Consider the following 22,836-nt stretch of genomic DNA (forward strand, 5'->3'; position numbering starts at 1 on the left):
AGATTTATTATATATGAATATTAGTTTCACATAAAGAATTCTTAGCATTGTTATATGAGGTTATACTTTTGTACAGCACAAAGGCAGAAGTATTAAGCCCAGGGCTGTGGTTTGCAAGAAAATGTAATGGTTAAAAAGACTGAGCTGTTTTCTATTCTGTCATGAGTGATTGGCAGAAGCAGGCAATGGAACCAGTATTGTTTCATGGAATCCTTCGTGGATGAGCAAGCCTTCGTGGAAGGCTGAGGCAGGAGCTGTGGAAAGGGAAAAAGTTTTACTGGTGTGATATCAGGCTCTGCACATCTCTTCCTGCAGCTTAGATAGAAGCTATTTCATTGTCTCATGGGATATTAGTGATAATTTTTTTTTTCTTTAACAAAGAAGAACAGAAGCATTATCTAGTATTTGTTCCAATGGGAAAAAAAAATTAAACATCTGAAGATGCGTTTGGAGATATTAAAGGAGCAGAAAAGAGCAGAATTAATTAACTTTGGTATGAGCAGTTGGTTTTCTGTCAGGCACAGTGATGAGATCTGGGCCCTTCTGTTTTCCTTTCTTGTACCTGTGAGGGTATAATGGAAATTATTGCCCATTGAAATTGGACAAGAGGATAGAACTCTTTACCCTTTTTGTGTAATCCCACATATTTTTAAGTTTTTACATTAGACGAGCTTAGCAGGGACTGTTTTGCTTTTGTCAATTTTCAGGTTAAGACAAGTATTAACACAGTAATATACATTGGACTCATGATAGTTAAAGACCAGATGACTTTTTAGCTGAATTGTCATTATCATAGTATATAATTATTAATGTATATTATTATGATGTTAATGTTCACGTTAAGATGTGTGCCAAGCCCTGTGCAAATGATGGACAGTTACTAATAATGGCAATTAACAGAGCATCCAGCCTAGAGTTTGGGAGCACTCTGCCTGGGTACCTTGTTTGGCATGAGCTGGGGTAACTACCCTGGCTCTGATAAACTCATGAAGCAAATGTCTCAGTCTTCACACAGACGATGAGCCCCATCTCCATAAATACTTTTGAGACTATATCTGGTGGGTGAGGTAATTACTTGCCTGTGAGGTAACAGCAGTTTTGTCCCCAGGAAAAGTCAAGGTTTCCAACACATCACAGAAGCAAGCCTTTGCTGTCTAGTAATTACCCAGCACATGATCATCAGTTTTCCAAAGAGCTCTGGGATCACACTGTAGAGAGAGAATTTTTATTTCCCCCAGGGAACTAACAAAGTGGTTTGGGGTGATGTTTGTCCATCAGCAGAGGATCATAAAGACAGCTCAGTAAGTTTGGGTGCTTGCCAGCCACAGAGAAGGAAAAAAGAGAGAATGCTAATTTTTTAGAGGGTCAGCAGCTTCAGCTGCATAGCTGCAGATTTATGCTGGCTAGGCCAATTGATTTGATCAGGGACTGATATCCATCAAAGCTATTATAAAAAAATAATTGAACAAAAGCAGAGACAGCCCACTTGTGGTTTGCAAGGGAAATGGATTGAATTCCCTGTTCACAAAACTGAACATGAGCATTGTATATCCAAAGACAGGTCCTCAGAAATACTTGCAAAATTGAATGCTACTGTCCCAGGGAAGAATAGAAAATGCTCAAGAGTACTACAATTTAACTTTGTAGCAGTGAGCTTACTTTTTTTTGAGTTCCATAACTTCCAAATAGCCCAGGGGCTCATATCCCTCAAGCCTTGGCTTTGCTCTCATCTGCTTTCACTGTCCTCCTGCTTCTCATTTCTTCCTGGGGTGGCCAACTCCTTGCAAGTCTGGTGTCTTCTCTCAGCTGGAGAGGGAAGGAATGGAAGAAGGTCTTCCTCAGTAAGGAAAGATCCCAGTAGCTCAGTTGCACTCGTGTTTGTGCCCTCAATCTCTCACTCTCACCTGTGTGATTTTCCACTCAATAGTTTGCCCCCAGGCCTCTTTCTCACAAGTCTAAAATTGGCTTCATAAAGCAGCCACTAGTTTGGATACTTTGGAAGGCTTTCCATTAAAAGAAAGTCTGTTTTTAAAAATTATTTATCAGTTAATTTTTATGTACAAACATTAAATTTTAATGTACAAATGTGCACATTTAATATGATCTAAGCTGCTGTCCTAAATAAACATCTCAGTGCTCCAAAATTAAAAGCTTTACAGCTTTTCTACTTTTTCCTCTCCTGGAGAATACCAGTGATAGGCTTTGTTCGAATCTGTGCCTCCTGCAGGTCTTCATGGTAGGAAAAATCTGATTTTCAGGGTCAAATACAACAATAATTAGCATAGCTTCATCAATGAACCACAGTGAAGTGATTCGTTCAGATCTCTGCCTCCTGTGGGTCTTCACAGTAGGCAAAATCCAATTCTGAGAGTCACATATAACAATAAATTGACATAGCTTCATCAGTGCCAATGGGAGAACACTAATGTAAACTATTACTAAAATGTGGTAAATGTGTCTGTGAAAAGATGAGACAGGGTAGCACTGGAGACTGAGACCTCTTATAAATACAGACAGCATGGAAAAAAGAAAGTGCTTAATCTACAAACCTTTTGTTAATTTGACCAAAATAGACTTTAAACAGTTGTGCTTTATTCCAGCCTGAATTATTGGACTTTATATAAAAGGCCACAGGATGAAATATAAAGGCCTATTTCATCTTTAAACCCCATGAATTTACAAATGGGTGCTGAAGGAGAGTGCTTCGCTCTCTGTGTGCTCATGCCCATGGGAGTACAGGTGCCTTGCTGCACACACGCACACACAGACATTTTTACTCATCAGTCTTTGTATGTTATTTTTGCAATGGCTGTGAAAGCTATGTCCTCAGATTGCTGATATGGTGTAGCTCCACTAAATGTACTTTTCAAGTGATTGGTATCTGAGCCATCAACAGGTAAGAAGTCATCCACAGTGTGAAAAGCATTCATTGCTGATATCTCTGAAGACATCATCTATGTCAAGTGATTCTGGATTTAATTATCAATTGCTGTTTTTGAAAAACAGCCTTTAAAGTGTATGAAAATACCGGAAAAGGTCTTCCATACTATTCCTCAGTGATCTTAGTAAAAGTATCAAACAGCCTCCCAAATTAATTTAAATAACTTCCTTTCACTTGAAAGTTTTGGTTAGGACAAAATAAGAGAACAGAAGTGGCTGATTTAAAAATGAAATAACAAAACTTGCTTGTACCAATAGTTCCATTACAAGCCTAAAATACTCAGCTCCATACCAGAACTAAGGCTTTGCATCTTAGCCAATGATTTTATTTTTACAGCATATTAATATTAGAGAATAAATGTTAGAGAATTATTTTAACACTAAAAATACACATATATCTAAACGAAAGCAGAGAACGGTACATTCTTGGAAGCAAAAGACTGGCAAAGGTTGCATGCGATAGAAGCCCTTTGTAGTAGGGGTCTCAACATGAAGGGTGAAAGCTGTCAAATGGGGTCATACTCAAACCTTGTTAACTGCTCTATTGGCACAATTTTTTTTAGAGAATTTATGATGCCAACCAAATTGCAGAAACCCTTTCTGTTGCAATATGCCAATCACTACTGTCCATGAAAGAGCTGCTCACAAACAGATGAACCTGTAAAATATCCCTATGAAAAATCTGAATTAGTGTCCCATACCTGGATTAATTTTACAATATTTCTGCCTTTGGTTACATGGACTTATCATTCTCACTAATTGTAACACACTGAAACAATAGGACATCAACAGCACTGCTATAAACTGAAAGTGCTAGGCTATTTTTGCCTTAAATCATTAAGTTTCAGGCAAATTAGAGGCATGCTGTTGGTTTTATTTCCTGGAAGCTGAAGCACCCAGATGTTTCATTTTTGTGACATTTAGCATTTAATAACTTCACTGTCATCGGTGCTAATTTTCCAAGTGCCTTTTCTGCTTTTGTTTTGAAAATGAATATGTAAAAAAATGTTTGGGTACTTCAATTTTCTCTTCTACTTTTTGGGGAAGCTTCCAAAATGATCAGCTAAGTGATGAATCAGTTAGAAAAAGTGGATTCAGGGTGCGATCCAAATGTCCTTAAAGTCTATAGAATTCTATTAAATTTTATTACTTGTGCCTAGAGATGACAAATAAGTTGGCAAGGCATTCCTGGGAAAAACACTCTTGACAACTAATTTAAACTGATTTAAACAGTTAAAATCTTCTTAGAAAAGTGGATATTTTAAGTAGTTTTTGTTTTATGTCTTTATAATTTTTTTTTACATTTTTTTGTGCATTTGAAAAGAACAGTTAATGCTATTGGACTCACCACTCCAGGTTCCTTGTTCTAGTTTACTAATCTGATCTATGAAAGAACATGTTGTCATTCCAAATGAAATGTCAGTGGTAGATATGCAAGCATAGTATACACTCACACACACACACACACACACATATATATATATATGAGAGCAGAACACAGTATTGACTTCCCCACTCTAAAAAATCATCAAGCAGTAATGATTTATTCAGATTTTTCTCAAGTCAGACTTACACCCACTCACATCAAGGTCAAGGAGAGAACAAAGAAACTCAGTTGTTTTGAGAAAGAATGACCGTATCACTTTGACAGGAAGATACCATATTTAGAGAGGCATATGGAAATGCTACAGATAAGCTCTAATTTAACAGCATGGTACTCAAGACTCCTCCTTTGCATTGTTCAACTTCTGAAAGAAAAAAAACACAGAAGGTAGGTTGCACAATAAATGTGCATTTATGTCTTTGTCATTCAGCTGGAAAGTGTGTTGGAGCATTAATGTCAGCAGCTTTATTTTCCCATTTCTTTGACAGGTCCAAAACTGAGAAGACCTTTCTTTTGTAATGCCCCTCTGCAGAATAAAAAAACAGCCTAGTAACGTGTTTCTGTTTACCCTTTACCATAATTACAATTTTTCAGTTTGGTGATTTGATTTCAAAGAATGTTCACTTTTTCTCCTAGCTGGAGCTTAGCATGGGGTAGGTGAGAGAATAAATATATGTCTGAGCAAAATTTAGCACAAAAAAAGAGAAAACTTTAGAATTATAAAAGCAAATATCACACTTATCAGGAGTAAGCTGCTTATTACCTCCACTACTAACCACGTTCAGTGATTTGCTGGTTCAGACACCAGACAATATTACCTAATATGATTTCCTATTGGTGACTGACACAAACCCCAAAGGTTTAGGATATGGGCATACTTATTACCATTAGATATTCTGAGAGAAAATGAAGGGAAATTTTCAGGTAAAAACACATCTGGAAAGAAGTTTGCCTGTGGCCAGAGTATCCTTTCATCTAAAGAAAATAAGACCACTTACGTTTTTCTTAAGACAGAACAAGAACCAAACTGAAGGAAACACAGGGGTCACATTGGTCATTTGAGCAAGGACATTTTTTCCCCCTTTTGAGAATAAGCAACCCATGCAAAGAAACAGGTTCAAAGTTTTAAACAAATTTTATCTAGTCAGTATTGGTAAAACAGAACCTCCTTTTCCCCCATACATAATAAAAGTGATATCTGGAAAGTGCATTTTTTGCAATACCTTCCCAAAAGGAAGCATCACTGAGTAAATTAAATTGCTGGGCATGTGGACCAGGGAAAACAAAATAGTGTTCTAAAAATTTTACTCATTTCTATCATAATAAAAGACAAGACTGGAAATTGAAGAAAACTCCTGAGAAGTATTTACAGCAATAACTAACACAGTTCTTGAGATGCGAGTACTGCAGAACAGATTGTTGTGTAGAGGATGTATCACAAGCAACGAGCATATACCATAAACCAAGAGAAAACCCACAAAATGTCATGTTATTTCATTGTTTAATTGAAAGGCCAAGAATTCTACATTGAGAGGTACACTCTGTATAAGGAGGTTTTGCCCACAGGTGAATAATATGACTCCTTAACTAGTTGGCTAATTGGGAATTTGTGGAAAACCTCACTCAGGATAAATGGATGGTATGAAAGCTAGATATCTCGTGACCTTTTCAGGTGTATAAATAATGCATGCTTCATATTTTCATTTGCCTTTGTGTTTCTTCCTTCTGGAGAACTAAAAGGTGACAGAAATATCACCATCTCAAAGCTGAATCTTTAGCAAATTCTTCTTCTTTTATGCATAGTTCCTGCCTAGGAACCCTCATAAGGCATTTGATATTTCCTCTTATTTTGTCAATTACCAGCCCCTCACACCTTCGCTTTCTCCTTCACCCAGTGCTATTTATGGTATCATTTTACTTTTTTTCTTGGCTTCCAAACTCTTGAATCCTTGGAAAGAAGTGCTGCTCATGGTATGCAACTGTGGGCAGTCCGCAGCTGACTGTCTTAAGTCCAAAGCAGCTTTAACAGCCAGTGTTCTTCCTGAGGGAGTAAGTCTTTCACTCATTTCTTACTATGCTGAGTGGATCATACAGTGGGATGCTGAAGTGGAAGTAAAGCATTAAGTAAGATAGGAAAGGAAAGAGTCCTTCAGCTGCTCTCCTGAGTGCCTGTGTCCTGGCAGATAAAGACATCCCTCTGCAACTGTGCTTGCTGCATTTCTCATATTATGTTGGATTAAAGCAGTGTCATAGAGTTTTTCTGCAGGGAATTTGGCATGTAAACTAGAGTATATTAAGTAGTAAATGGCTGTAATATAAATATAAACAACCTAGCAGTGTAGTTCTAGAGTTGGGGACCAATGGGATAAATCAATGTGGCAAGGTGCAAGTTATGTATCTTCTGTCTTGTGTTCTAAGTGGAGACCCTAAATGTGGGGACAAATAGCAATTTGTTGCCAGTCGGTAGGAGGTGTATAGGATCTGTGTAACAGCCAGCTGTGGTGGGTTAGCCTTGGCGAACAGCTGAACTCCCACCTAGCCGCTCGCTCGCTTCTCCCCTCAGGGGGAGAAAATAGGAAGAACAGGAATGAGAAAGCTTGTGGGTCGAGATAAAGACAGGCAGGTTCATTACTAATTACTGTTGTGGACAAAGCAAACTCAGGGAAAATTAACTCATAAAAATGTAATTGCTAATTTGGATAGTGGAAAACAGAAAGATGAACATCAACACTCTTCCTCCCCCCTTTCCCAAGCTCAACTTCACTCCTTCACTCCAGTCTCTAGCAGTTATGGTTGGTACATGGTGGTTCCTCTCTGCTGCTCTGTCCTCCTCACACATTTTGCCTGCTCTGGCATGGGTCCTCCACAGGCTGCAGGGGAATCTCTGCTCTGGCGCGGTGCGCCTCCTCTTCCTCCTCCTCTTCCGACCTTGGTGCTCCCTCCGCTGCTTCTCTCTCTCTTTCTTCCCTCCTCCTCTCTCTCTGTGGCATTGTCTGCCCTTCCTCACACACGCATTCCCTGAGGCGCCGCCATCTTGGCTGCGGGCCTCAGCCGTGCCCTGCGGATGGAACCGGCTGGAACTGGCCGTGTCTGGCACGGGGCAGCCCCGGCCTCTCCTCACAGAGGTCGCCCTCCAGCCCCCCCAGCACCTGGGCACCTACACCAAGTACACTGGTGCAGTTATTCACCAAAATAGCTTCTTACACAGACTTTCCGACCTTCCCTCGGAAATTGCGTCAGCAACCAGAGCAACAGAAATGAGCCGTTCAGAAAAGCTCTTGTTGGAAGGTTTTAAAATGGACAAAATCAGACTCCAGCTGTGGCGTGGGTAGAAATGTGAAACACTGAACACGGGCTGAGGGCTGCGGACGGGGCCCGTGGGCTGTGCTAGCGAGAGCAGGCAGCTCTGAGGTGGGCAACCTACTCTTGGCTGAGCAGTGAAAAATTGATCTCATTGGGCTTGGTCAAGTCTTGATTTTCAGAGTTGCTGGAAATTTACTGTTCCTGTTGACTTCAGCAGGATTTTAGCATTTCAGAGAAAGGTGTGTTTTCGAGGAGAAGGGATTAGAAACACCGATCTACCTGCACAGCCAAACTGCCGAGCAACAAACCTCCCACATGGGAAGGGTCACCAAACTCCACGGGGCAAAAGACTCTTGAACCCCAATGCAGAGCTGTGGGACTGCAGCCGTGCTGTCTTCAGGCTGTAGTCCGGTTCAGGCACCAGCTCACCTGTTTTAGCAATTGCTGATACAGGCGAGCTATATTTTCTATGGTGGTGGGGGGGGAATCTCACTATTTTTACTCTCTCATTTTCTTGGTGGTCATTTTCCCAATTGTCTGGACTACAGATTAGTCATTGGAGATTGCAAGTTTGTCTGTATTGGTTGTGCAGTTGTATTTTAAATAACCACTTTGATGAACATACGTGATTTTGGTACAGACAAAGTCCTACATTGAATGACTGCAGCAACCACTTAGGTTTTTGTATGTCAGAGTGTAATCCACAAAGTGTATAAAAAGACTAGCTAAGATAAGCATTGTAAAAAGCTCATTAGGAATAAATATAATGCTGAATGGTTCATTTTTCTAGCCTAATTATAAGAAATGCCGCATCTTTATGTTCAGAAGATCTGTATATGCTTAGCAGGGATAGAAAACTTACATGTGTAAACCCTTGTCCTCCACTTTTCGATTCACAGGAAAACATATCACAGCCACTGGGAACAAGGTTTATATTTTTTATTTTCCGAAATGGATAACAATCAGCATATGATTTTGCAATATTTCAGGCTAATTTGAGTAAAACCCATGCAATTCAAGTATTTTTTTCAAAGTTTCCAGGTGAATTTAAAGAGAAAAATGCTTGCCACTTTGAGAGTGTACCTGTTTCTCCTGTTCTTTGAGGCAGTGACTAAGATTAGGAAACAACAATAAATGACTGATTTTATATCACTTACTCAATGATATTAATTGTTTATATTTCCAAAGCTTTCAGACATCTGATTGAAACACTATGGAAATGAGATCTGGAACATATTCTTGTCTCCTCCCAACTCAAATGGGAAGAAAGGATTAAGGCTAACTGTAATGAAAAAATGTATTTTGCCAAAAGAAGCTGAAAAAAAGTAACAGCTTATAGTATATTAGAATTTTGTCCTGATTATTGGAATTAGATAAGGTCTTGAATTAAATAGCTGATTTTTCAGAAAGTTATAATCTCATTTTAAGACAGTTTTCACAGTAAAAATCTAGGGCAAAATCACAAACTGGGAAGGAAAAGAAGTCACTGGAAATATAAAAAGGCCCACTGAAAGAAAATTAAAGATTGTCATTTTACTATGAAATATTCTCTGTTTGTAGCTCTATCTCCTGTGCAGATTTCACAGGTGACCGTGGAGGCATTCACCATGAACACTTTTATCTGCAATGTGCTCCTTTGTGAGAAGAGCTACTCCTAGGGCAGAACCTGTTCCTACCTCTTTCCAGAAACCACTGTCTAGACTGCTTTTTGCAATGATGGTTTTTTCAGCACAGGACCTGTGCAATATGAAAGCGCATTAAGATGAAGAACCCAGTTCATGTACGGCCATGATCAGTAATCAGAGAGTACCAACCTGACCCAGCAGTGTAACAGCAAATATTTCTGAATTGCGTTAACCTGTCAAAGGCTCAGTTGTCCAAAACTCGTGTGAGTAAATTATTTGCTTAAGGCAAGAATGGATCAGTATGGAGAGGGCATAGGGAAGGGGCTGATGTTATCTTGAACTATGCTAAAAATAAAAAAGCTGTATATAGTTACTGGTGTGATCAGACTTTACAAGTAGCCTGGTTGTACAAAGAGCATCATGCTGCTTCACCAGATAACTATATAACTAAGATCACTACTGTACATTTCACAGATTAAATGCAAAAATATAGTAAAGAGATACAAACAAATAGCAGCTTGCAAAAACATGATTATTTACATTGCCAGACGTACAGACAATTGAGATGCCAGTTTTCAGTCATGTGCCTTCACATGGACCAAATGCCATCCCATCTCTTTCTTAAGGCAACAAATCCATTATTCCTACAGAAATGCACAAAAAAAGGTTGAGGATTGGCATATCTACTTCCATTTCTCCTCTATGAGCTATCAACAGTAGTGTGCTGTGAGGAAGTTCTTTCGTTTCATCTAGTAAAATCAGCTACCTGGATTATTTCATATGCTCCTGTTTGGGTTTCTTTGTGTGTTTGTTTGTTTGTTTTGTTCACCGATCTGAAATTGCACCAAACTGGCGTGCTTACCTATTGGAAATCTGGATTGCTTTAGTTTCATAAGTGGCATCTCACATCATAGCTTTTCATCTGACTTATGCTAATGGCAAATGATTGCCTGGCATATTCTCCATTTACATGGTCTTCACTGCAAATCAATCTGATTTACCCACAGAAGAAAAGTAGAAGTACTAAAATTATTTCACTTGTTTCTTAGGACATTCATGTTGGTAAACCACTGGTTTTCCTCACCTTTGCCATGTTGCTTCACTTTTTCTGCTCACTTTGGGCTTTAGAAAGTGAAGAGTTTGTATTTCACGAACAGGCAGGGCAAACAGACCATGCTTTCACTACTTCAAGTTAAATAGAAATATTCATCATTAACATGACTTGTGGAGGCAACTTACTGGTAGTATATTGAGCTGCTCCGAATAAGTGTGAGCTTCAGGCTACACTGGTCAATGAGACATAAAAATAGCACCAGTCACAGAGCACATTTTAGTGACTTAGTGAGGCTTTTTCCTGTCAGCAATTTGATTGAACATTAAGAAGAAATGATTTAGGATCGCAGGTAGTTTTGCAATCTTGCTGATATAAGAGCTACATTCAACCTTTCACTCCCTAGATAAGATTAAATGGAAAACAGACTCACTTCAATGCTGAGCAGGTAGGTAAAGAAAAACAAGAAGAGCAAAAGAGGCAGGAAAACACACACACACACGCTCACACACACAACCAGGTCAATGCTTTGTTAGCATTGCAGCCTTTCCATGAGAAATGGGGCACTTTTACATTTCTACCTTTCTCAAACAGGGTTCATTACTGCTTGTTTTTCCTCTGCCCCATGGAAACTTTTTCCAGGTACATGTGTCCAAGTGGATCACATTCATGCAATGACAAGTACCACTGTAACTACTGTGGACCTCAGCAGAAAGATAAAGTGCAACATGTGAGCGATCTCAGGACTCAGTCTCTCTACTGCCCTGGTTTCCTTGTCTTTCTCTTGGAAGTCTTTGAATGAGTCTTTTCTTCCTTGTTTGAAGGGGGATTAGTGGGAAACTGCAGTCCAAATCCATTAGGTCCATTTAGGAAGACACATTGAAAGTAGCGGACAGGAGCTAGGAAAACAAGGAAGAGATGGTTAATGTTTATGGCTTCCAAACTGGGGCCATCAGTCCATTCCATGTTCTTTCAGAAAACATCTGTATAATTCCATTCCCATTATGTGAGTTATAACAGCACAAATCCCTAGTGTGATCACAAGCCAGGTTCCACATATCGACAAGATTTTAGTCAAAAGGCTCAATGAGACATCTTTATAGCACAAGATGAGAAATTATTGACAATTTCACACTTAAATCCATTATTCCTCTAGTGTTAGAGTCCTACTTCTCCCAGAATATTTGCATTTTGGGACAGCTGAATGGAAACCCCCCAAATTCACACATATATTTTCTGATTTTATATTTCACAGCCACTTTCAGATACATTGAGGAATTCCAGAAGGACTCACATCTAATAGTGCTAATGACATATTTTATTAGGCTTCAAGCAAATTAAGCAAATAAAGGGATCATAAATGACGGTACCTCTTTCCTAGTCTTTCACAATCAGGGAGGTTTTCTCCCTTTTGATTTTTGAGCTCTAGCCTGTGTAGTCACACTTCTTCCTATTATGTTTTAAAAGCTTTCAAGAACACATACTTTACCACAGATGGAATTGATCTAATTTATTCCAAAAGCTGAGTTTTTCACTTTGAGATTAAGGTTGACAAGATTTTAAAAGATAACTATTAGTCAGTTACGTGTTTGGGAAAATGATTGGAGGAATGTTGGCATCTGAAACAAGTTGGTTTTCATGCAATTGATTTTCTGAAGACTTTTTCTTTCCTCTGCTGTTCATTCCATATTAAAAAAAAAGAACTGTTCCCTGTGACAGTTCTAAACTGAGATGGACTCCAGGGCTCCCTGTGTTATAAACTGAGGTGCAGGGTTTATTTATTGACCACCATGTCACAGTAAATGGTGGAACACAGAGCAGTGTGTCAGAAATGCTAGTGTATTTGATCCAGTTATACTACCCTTTGTTGTCGTCTTCCCTGACTTGCGCAAAGGTTACATCTTTGTTATCTATAAAGCACACTTGAAAATGGAGTTGGAAATCAGATCCTTCTGCAAATGACTTACTGCTTTTCCACTAAATCTAAGAATGGAAACAATTTTTTTCCCCAAATTTTCAGTATTTCTGATGTTCCTCTGTCAGATGAATCTGAGATTTCTTTGGAAAACAGAGAAAGCAGCTCCCATGACTAGAGCTCACAGCCCAAATGTGACAGACCAAGGTTCCCCTGCGAGGCCTGGCAAGCCACGAACTAGTTGCACGGTGTGTATGTACTATGTCCTCTACCATTGGCCATTTTATGAAGACACTTGGGCAAGACCAGAAAGTTTCTGGGATATGTTATTTTTTCAACGGATAAACTTACTCCATCCTTGAACTAAAGTAATTGTTGTGAGTAAAATTAACTAAAAGTAGTACATTGCCACAAAACCCACTATGATCGAAAACAATGTTCTGCTATCAAAGTACTCTGTCAGAGATTTCTCAATCAGATCTTCTTTTAAAAAAACCCCAAACAAACACAAAATCCCCTAAAATTCAATCCCAGTGGGTGCCAGTTTGATAAAGAGAAATATCTTACAGGATGAAAGCTGCCAATTAAAACCTCACCTTTCACTGTTTATGTAGAAATTATTTCTGTATATTCCTCTTAAGGATATAAAGATGAAAATAAAAAAGTCAATAACTCTCTCTTCTTTATGAAGAAGGCAAGTAGGACATCATACACTTTCTAGCCCAAATAAATACTAATAAATAGTTTACTTAACAGTAAAAAAAAATTATGATACCCCCTGTATTTTACATGCTATCAGAATGCAAAAATGTAGCTCTTTTTCTTTACATGCATTCACAAAGTCCTGATATGTACTAGCTTATGCAGCTACATACTTATGAGCATTTTAAACATGGTTATATATTGTAATTATAGCATGCCTGACACCACAGAATTTTCCAGAGGTGTTATCTGATCATAATTTTAAAATCACTAGCAGCAGTGGCCACTGCAATCATTTCACTTGAAAATCTGACTTACAGTCTATTGTTAAAAGACACTAAATTCACAGAGAGAAAGGGAAAGGGCAAACTTTCAGATTTTTGCAACTTAGCCAAAAGCCACAAACTGATTACAAGGGCTGTAAGGCTAAATCTGAAAAATTGGGACAGAAAATAAGTATTTTGAAAAAAAAAAAAATCTAAAATGTATGTGTATTTGGAATGTGTAATGCTAAAGATCATGCTTGATTCTGTTATTTCTGAGATACCTGTAGTGTTTGTGAAGTAAGCCCTATTGTTAGGCTAATATGTACTTATGTTGAGGGCAACATTTTGATGTCACATTCAAATGTTCATATAGCCTGTTAACATCTGTCTTCAGAAAATACCAGGAAAATGTAGGATAAGGAAGAAACTCAGGAGAGATAAGGACGGTAATAATGACTTTTATTAAGTTTGCCTGGTATTTCCTTTCTTAAGACTCTAATTCCAGTAACTTAATTTGTTACCATATTTAACTACCTGTGGTAAAACTTTCAGTGTTGAAATTAGTGGCAGGCTGAGTTTGGTTTTTGGCAAAGAACACCAAAAGAGCAATGTAGGTATATTTAAAAAAAAAACACAAAACAAAACAGCTAGGGGAAAATAAAAAGGTTTTCTTTCCTTGGTATAAAAAATATTTTCTTTAAAAAGTGTCAGTATCCTAGGGGGCTAGAGGGGCAATGTTGAGGGCAGAAGACATCTGACTTTTGTGTCAAGGGTGATGAGACTGAGATGGGAAGCCGTGGAGGAGACTGACTGCTCAAGCAAAAAAAGTGCTCTGCTGTCGTAGGAGACCAACACTAATCTAACAAAGTGCCTGGGCCAGGTGATACTTGGAGTGACTGGAAGAAAAAATGTGATGTACAACTTGACCAAAGAGCTTGAGGAGAAAAATGGACGTAGCTGTGTCGAGAGACTGTAGCCAAGGAACTGGAAAGTGATAGGAGAACCTCGTGGTAGGAAGGTTGACAAGGGCTGGATATTATGACAGATAGAAAAAACCAAAGAATAGGAGTTACTTTGTGGACAAACAGAGAGTGGGAAAGCCTAAACAGTGGAAGTAAGATAGGATAAACACCCAAAACAGGACAGGAATAAGAACAAGGGGACTAGAAAGGCAGGATATGTACAAAAATTTTTAAGAAAAGGAGGAAAAAATAATTACACTTCTTCCAGGAGAAGTGTGTAAGGGGTATGAGGCTCAAAAACCTATGAATATTGCAGCATACTGTCTTCCAAAACCAGTATTTTGTACAATCGCTCTGCTGTCGACCAGCAGTCAAAACCACTGGTAAAGCACTTTATCCCTCTTCAGTGCTCACACATTTTGAGGATGACATCCTAATGCTGTTGAGAATTTTTCCTTTAGTTCAAATGACAGAAGCCCTTGCTAAGGGTCCAGCCCTTAGGGTCTGCAGGGGCTGTAACGTCAGGCTCTGGATCAGCACGTATGGGTGTGCAGGACCAAAAGCTGCTTCCACACTTACCACACTGACCAAGTCTCCTCTTCTCTATGGGATGAGTAAAGCAGTAAGAGGAATTAACCTGCAGGAGGTTTCCCTAGCCTCTGAGGCACAGGCAAGGTGGCAGCCAATGAGAAATTTAGCTGTAACAGCTTTTCACTGGAGAAAAGCTTTCTGAAAAAAGGGAAAGATACAGATTCTGCTTACAAAAAAAAAAAAAAAAAAAAAAAAAAAAATCAAAAAAGTCCGCAAAAGAATTAATAACTCTTTTTTGACTGTTTCATCTTGAGGAAGGACATACTAAAAAAAGCAAGTACTTTTTTCATCAATACTAAACAGACTATAGCAGAGAATTTAAAATATCCAAATATCCAAAAGCAACTTTATAAATAAAAAGTGATATCTGAAACAAAAATATGGAAACTCCACCTTTTGATTTTCAAAACTTTTAAATGATACTTTTCTCAAATTCTTTGGAAAATATACAAATATTTCTGAAAAAATTGTTTTAATTTTTAACTGGAGTGTCATTGGAATGAATCTGAAATATTTCATTCTGAAATGAAAAGTCCGCATTTTCTTCAATTTTTTTTTGGGGGGGTAGACAATCTAAAGCACAACATTTCATGGATTTATCCTAATATTAAAGCAATGTTTATACATGAGTAAATTAAGAAGATTCACTTGCTAAAAGATTGAACTGTTTTGATACATTGTATGGTATGTGAGATCTAGTAGTTACTGTTATCAGAGTATAAGATTTAGTAAGCAAGGTGTTATGCTTCCAAATGTAGGTACAGAAAGAGAGCATTTTCAGGTTTTGGATGATAGTCAAACTATTAAAAACCTTTTTTTCCATACCCTCTTTGTAGATTGCTTCATATTAATTCTCTAAGTACCAAACTACTCAAATTTCACCAGCGTCCCTTGCTGGGATGGATCTTTTATATTTTACCTAATCAAGCAACCAGAGCTTTGAAGGATAATATTGCAAATGTTTGTGGTTTAGGTTTTTTTGTTTGTTTGTTTCATATTGTCTGGTAAGCATCTCATATATTGTCTTTCTTCTTTATGGCTGATGAGATTCACACTTTCTCTAAATTGAATGGTCTGTCTTTAGCATATTCTAACTTGTTCAGCAGAATAAAGTCAGCTGCCCGTATAGTAAGTCTATGCAAGAGGAAATGGTTTCAGATTTAGGCTTTTTGCTATGTGCTTTTTCACTATTTCCCTTTCATGTTGCACTTCTGAGGCTGCTTTATCTAGAAAACGTCAGCTGCAAAACATGCAGATAAGAACTTCATTCAAAAAATACCAACATCTTTGGAACTGTGTCTGTATCAGAGTCTGCAACAGTGTTATGATACAAGCCATAGTCAGGAGAACAATTTGAATTTTGGCATGCAAATAAGACAACAAATGCATCCCATTCTGCCTTTGTAATTCCCATGTTCAATGTGAATACAGAATATGTTTTTTAAACTGAAGAGGGTTCTCACTTTGAATATATTGTCTCATATCTTCAGGGCAAATGCTACCAAAAAAAGATGAACAGTAGGAGCAAAACATGTGGTTTAACACTAGATGTCTTTTGTCAGCTTAGCTGAGGCAAAAAAAGACTTATATCTGGCCTTATGCTTTTGTTTAGGATGTAGCTTATGAGAATTCATATAATTACTTCAATTTCTCTTATGAGTACTACTGAGGAAAAAAAAAGTCAAGGCTGGAAAAGTATAAAAATGTTTTTTTAACAAATTCTAACTAATGCTGTTATATAAGGACAGTTGATACCCAAGACGAATTCATTTCTGAAAGGCTGGAGGAGGGGGTATTTTCTTCTTTGTTTTTCACTTTGTGAAAGGATCAGGTACTTTTTGTCCTCACAAAAAAAGAAAAATCTTTTAAATTATTTTTGATCTTTTAAAATGATTTTTGCCTGGATGGAAATCAGTTTGGAGTGAGAACAGCCAAGATGAGTTCCAGAAAGCAGAGAAACAAACAAAACCTCCATGATTCAAGGTTTGTGTGAAGCTGTTTAGGGCTGGTCAAGAGGAAATGCTAAGTACCTTGCATAGATAGCAAATAATTTATACAAATATTCCATGGAGCTTATGTGTGCTCTTGATCTCTAAGTGACCTGCATCTCACACAGAGGGTTGGTTTCAAGAAATGTGAGGAATATTGCAAGAGGACTCTCCTGGTGCTTTCAATTCTTCAGCAGAAAGGAGGAAACCAGCCTATTGAGGTCCCTCTGGATGGCAACACAGCCCTCTGTGTACCAGCTGTTTCCCCCAGTATTACATCATCTGCAGACTTACTGGGAGTACTCTGCCGCATCATCCAGATCGTTAATGAAGATGATAAATGGAACCAATATTGACCCCTGAGTTACCCTGCTAGTTGCTGGCCTCCAACTAGATGTCCTGCCACCGATCACCACCTCCTGGGCCTGGCAGTTTAGACAGTTTTCAATCCACCTCACTGTCTGCTCATCCAGCCTACACTTCATCAGTTTCTCTGCAATGATCCTACGGGAGACAGTGCCAAAAGCCTTGCTGATGTCAAGGTAGACAATATCCACTGCTCTCCCCTGGTCTACCAAGCCAGTCATTTCATCATAGAAGGTCATCAGGTTGGTCAAGCATGACTTTCCCTTTGTGAATCCATGCTGACTATTCCTGATCAACTTCTTGTCCTTCATGTGTCTGGCAATGGTTTCCAGGATTAGCTGCTCCATCACCTTCCCAGGGACTGAGGTGAGGCTGACCAGCCTGTAGTTCCCTGCGTCCTTCTTCTTGCTCTTTCTGAAGTCACAGCAACATTTACTTTCTGCCAGTCCTGAGGTACCTCTCCCAGTTGCCATGATCGTTCAAAGATTATTAATTTTGCTTTGAGGATCTAGTTTAATATTTAAAGAGCTAGAATGCAAATTACATACTATTCATTGTTAATTGTTCTCGTTAAGCCTATTGAATGGAAGAGGTAACAGGTAAAAGACAACTAGCTGACACAAGTCCCAGTAAGGGATGAGACACTAGAGAACAAATAGAATCCCAAAGCCATGAGATTGTTGGAATAGTTAAACAGTGATTTTAGATACTGTTCCATTTCCACATATTCATATATGGCAATGATACCAGCAGAATTGACTTGGCTGAGAACCAGCAGACAGTCTCACAGAAGTCCAAATACATCCCAGAATCAGATCTAACTTTCATGCACATCTAGCATATCCCCTACAGATACTATCATGGTATCATCCACAAGTCCTTTACCATCCCAAATAGATTGATTACTGTGTCGCATCCCTGGCAAAAGCAGTGAAGAGTTAAATCCACCTGTATATGGCACAAATCATTGTTTTATGTAAATCTGTATAGAATATTAGAATCAATGTATGAGAAAGCTTCACACTCAGGTTTGAATATTGCTTAACAGGTGGTTACAGTTTTTTGCCTTATGGTGGCTTATGTTGGTTAACAGTCTTTATTTACTGTCTGGGCAGGAAGATTCACACTCAGCCATTTACATTACCAAAGCATGAGAAAGCAGACACTGATGAAGTGACAATAAGATCCCAAATCTTTCTCTGCTGAGAGAAGCATTAAGGAATTGCTAGGAAACAGAGGAGTTTTAAATCTGAATAATCACCAGAAGACCCTTCCATACGAAGGGAATAAAGGGGTCTTCAACCAGGGGTCCCCTTCTGAGACAAATCTGGATGGGGAAAGATTTTCATGAGAAGTCCAGTCACCAGGACACAGACTATTAAGCATCTGTCAGCTAATTAAAAGAACCCTGTAGTGGAAGAGACGCTATAAAAGCTCAATGCTAGGTAAGCACTGACTTGTTCATCTTCATCCTGCATATTTATGCCTTTATAGATCCTTACATCCTAATCAGTCTGTTTTGGAATTGTTTCTGTGCTGATTTAGCTGAAACAGTTCTTTAAGAAAACTGATGAATATGAGGGTACTCCATCCTTAGAGATGTGATGGATTTTAAAAGTCAAGATGCTGGGACACTGTAGAAGAGTTTGGCTTCCAATGCATTGATCCACAGTTTCCAAAGGGCGATAGGCTCTAGCTCTACTTAAGCAGCCTGTCTGGTTTGGGAATTGGCAATTCAGGGGCTAAAGAGGGAAAAACAGTTTTCAATTTCTTCTTTAGCTGTATGCAGTCCAACTGGTAACATATTTAAACTCCAAGGATGCGCAGGCACTTTGTGATAATTTTCATGAAAGCTTCTCCTGAGTTAATATAATTTAGTATCATTTTAAAGAAGACTGCTTAGGCGTAGCTTTCTACCATTCAAAGTGCTAAACTACCATTCAAGTGCCTATTCAAGTAACTAATGGGAGTTTTGTGTAAGGGATTATGGTGATCCAAACAAATAAATGTATTTTTTTCATGATAGTATTTTTAAAAATTAATCTTATAAGGAAAGTGGGCAGAAAATTCAGAGAGGAATAAAATTTACTAATCCTAAAGAATATAAAGGTGTTCCTCTTTATGTGTTACAATGGTCAAAGTCTCATTTCTACAAGGCTCAGAGAGCTGTTTTTAAGGCAAGTCACCAAATAAAACATTCATTAAAAAGCAATAGCTTTTAGCAATAACAGTTTGGTTATTAGGGAAAAATTATAGAGCATGTGTGAGGAAACATTTTTTATCACTAGTATTTTCTAGTTTGAATCAAATTTCTTCACTTAGAGGCTTTCCTAATAGAATTAAACAATTCAACAAAGCACAAAAATTCAGGCAATCATAGCATTAGAAACAACTAATTAGTAAGCAATTATAAGTAACAGGAAAGTATTAACAATTGCACTCATTTCTTTCTGATTGCTTCTCAGGAATGCACATACTGTGTTTTGGTTCAGCAATCAAAACTGAACCACACAAGAACAAAGAAGAATTGTTCCAATGACTGGGGAGCTGAAGTTTTTTTCACTTACTGAAGGGCAAGGAAGAGAAGCGGGTATTTTCCCCCTTGCTCTGCTTCTTTCCCTATCAAACAATTTGGGATCTTTCCCTTAATATTTCAGTAAAATTACAGAATGACAAACTGACTAGAGAAAGCACAGGGGCAGATGGGGAAGGGAAGTGGTGTGGAGTCCTTGCTCAGTATCACAAATTTTTGCCTTCATGCTTTCTAACACAAGTATCTAAGTCTTTGTGCTTAGTGGCACTGTGTAACCGACATTTAATTAAATCCCATTTCTCTGAAGAGCAAAGCTGAATGCTGAGGGCCTATGCAGGAGACCAAATACTGTTTTCCTAAACTCACAACACGGTCCATGTTTGGATACTGGCTATCCAAAACAACACGGTTTGCTTCAAAAACTAGATTTATCTTTTTTTGATAAATCCTTTCACCTCCTTTCTTATTATGGAGCATGCTGTACAGCCACACTACGGCCATTCTCAGGAAGTACAATGCTTAATGGGAAGAAGCAGGGGGAAAAGAAGAGGAGAAAATGTTTATATGTCCATTACACATAAGCAAGAAATATCACTACCACTTCAAATCAATTCTATATATCTAAAAACATCCCCTTAAAATGACATTTTTCTAGCATTGTATAGACAATGTCTAGATAGAGAAAAAAAGAATTTGTCCCATGAGGACATTTCTTTTGCATCTTATTTGAGTCTTGAATAAGGAAAGAAAATGAAGAATGGTTGGAAAGTAGCTCTCAAAGCTACTTTCAAAGTGTCTGTGATATAATGCAATTAATTGCTCATCTTTGCAAAGACCATCCAAGTTTTCATATCCCTTTTAGCAGGGGGTCTGTCAGATAATAAGTTATTAAATAAAAAGGTACTAAAGGTGTTTGAGCACCAGAGTTAAATACTAGCAACAGCATTGTTATTACAGGCACGAGAACTCTGATCACACATTCTCCTTGATGGCTCTTTTTCAAGCATTGTGAGACTGCAAGGTCTGGAGAAGGTGAAATTGTTATACTTCAAAAGAATAAACACACCTTCTCCCCAAAATAGTGCTCAACAGTGAGCAAAAAACACCCAGAAGATTGTTCCACTTATGAGTGTCTGTGGTCCCAACTCCCTCAGGAAATTTGCTAAATACACAAAAACCCCCAGTCTTTATTGGTGTTTCAATCAGTGGGACAAAACCAGTATCAGTACAAAGTCAGAAGTACATGTCTCTAATAACATTTTCTTGGTATAAAACATGTTGTAAATGTATCAAATCAATAGCACTAGAAGGTCACTCTGGTCATATTTAATGTCATTAGAGGTGAAAAATATCACCACAGTAAAAATATATATAAGATCCTAAGACCAGACCTGGTTAAAACCAGTTATGATTTGTTACTTATCAAAGTCAGTGCTCTTTTTGAAACATAACAACAAAGGTCAATGAATGAGATCTTTATTCTAACAAAACCCTTTTACTGCAATAAAAGGTAAAATTTATTATTTCTATCTTTTAGCTTGAATGTGATAGATGGCACCTAACAACTATTTAAGGGAGCAAATAATTCTGTATTTTGCTACCTGGCTCTTGCTTTGTCTAGTAAGAAGGCTTAATGGATAGATAAATTGTATGTTTAGAGAAAAGTGTTATATTCCATGTTATGGTCACTGCACACAAACAACATAACTCTCACATAAGTGTGTGAATATCCCCAAAGTGACATTCCCCCCAAATTCATTAAAAAATTCTTTTTGTTAGACAGTGAAACCATACAAGATGTAACAGTGCGACACGTGGTAACACAGACACGTCCAGCAGAGCAGAGCAATGATCAGAGTACACAGTCTTTACAATTTTGCTAGCATTGAGCTTTCAAAGCAGTCTGGTACTGGCATTATGTGTTTTCTTAGTGAAACACAGGAGCAAAAGAATGAAACATTCAAGAAATTATAGTTAAGAGGGATCAAAAATTAATGCAGGCCTGATCCAAAGCCTATTAAAATCTGTTGGATTTTTTGACAGTCTACAGTGGCAATTCCATGAGACTACAGTGGTATTTGGTGGGCAGCAATGTCGAATTGCTCGATAAACAATGACGGTGTCGTGATAGAATGCACTGTGTGCTCATCATGTACCCTAGGCACGTTGACGTGACATGGTCTCTGTCGACTCATTCCTATGGCCAGCATGTTCAACTAATGTAATTAACAACATATTGCATTAAATCATTGTGTCTAGTGAACTGTCAGTCACTAAAAGATTGGTTTAAACTTTACATACAAACTCATTTATGGACACAAAAAGTGTATAAAACCAAAGAAGGTAAAAACAAACAGGGATCTTATTATGTTAACAAGAATGGATACCAAAAAAATGGAAGTTAATACCAGGTATTTATTCAGCTGTGAAGGCCTGGGATGGAGAGAGGAGGGGAGGAGAGGGGGAGGGACGAGAAGAGAGGGGAGAAAAGAAGAACAGCAAAGATAAGGCAGTTAAGCAACTAATGGAAGTGAAGCTGGTGTTTGAATGATTCTAACTGAAATCTTTATTAAATAAAGGGCTTTTTTTTTTGGTTGTGTGTAGCATTGTGTGTAGACATTTATCTTCCTCGGTGAGAACTTTTCTGCTGGGAGAAGCAGCACTCCTTTATGACAACAAAAAGTCAGGAAAGAGACAGTGCTTGAACTATGCTGCTGATAAACCCCGGTAGGCACAAATTCATCCCGCTTGACATCAGACATTAGAGGCACTACCTTCTGGATTTAGCTCTAGCCACAAGACGTAATGCTGGAGGCAATTCAGATTTCAAAGGGATGAGTAACCCATTGGAGAAGGTCCTCTCTCATTGGCCATGGAACTTGTGCAAAAATGCTCTTATTTAAGTATTTATGGATCGGATCTGTGCCTGTGTGCTACTTAGAATGAAAGATGAAGCTAAATTAGAATGTCTTTCTCACCCTGAATTTGCACAGTTTTAGGAACAAGGAAAACCAGAAAGAAACCGTAGGAGCTCTATAGGCTGGCTTCTTTAAAATATTTCACAGCATCTGCTGCCAGTTCTGGTCTCACTAATTAAGAATTTCATCATATAATAATGATTTGTCCACTGGATTTTACTACACTGATGATAACTTGGAAACGTGAACTCCAACATCAGGATGCCTGTTTTTCAGCTGATAAATGTTTAAA

The 22,836-nt window shown here is 38.2% G+C and overlaps 1 protein-coding gene across 1 annotated transcript in view; it reads right to left on the reverse strand.

The window, feature by feature from the left end:
* Positions 1 to 8,546: 8,546 nt before the first annotated feature.
* TRDN (triadin) overlaps positions 8,547 to 22,836 on the reverse strand; it is a 239,427-nt gene continuing 225,137 nt past the window's right edge. Inside the window, 1 exon segment of the mRNA XM_069805163.1 lies at positions 8,547 to 11,202. Within this exon segment, the coding sequence (XP_069661264.1) occupies positions 11,060 to 11,202 (143 nt within the window). The 3' untranslated portion in view covers positions 8,547 to 11,059.

Source organism: Haliaeetus albicilla, chromosome 17, assembly GCF_947461875.1.
Source record: "Haliaeetus albicilla chromosome 17, bHalAlb1.1, whole genome shotgun sequence".
In the NCBI taxonomy this organism is placed as follows: domain Eukaryota; kingdom Metazoa; phylum Chordata; class Aves; order Accipitriformes; family Accipitridae; genus Haliaeetus; species Haliaeetus albicilla.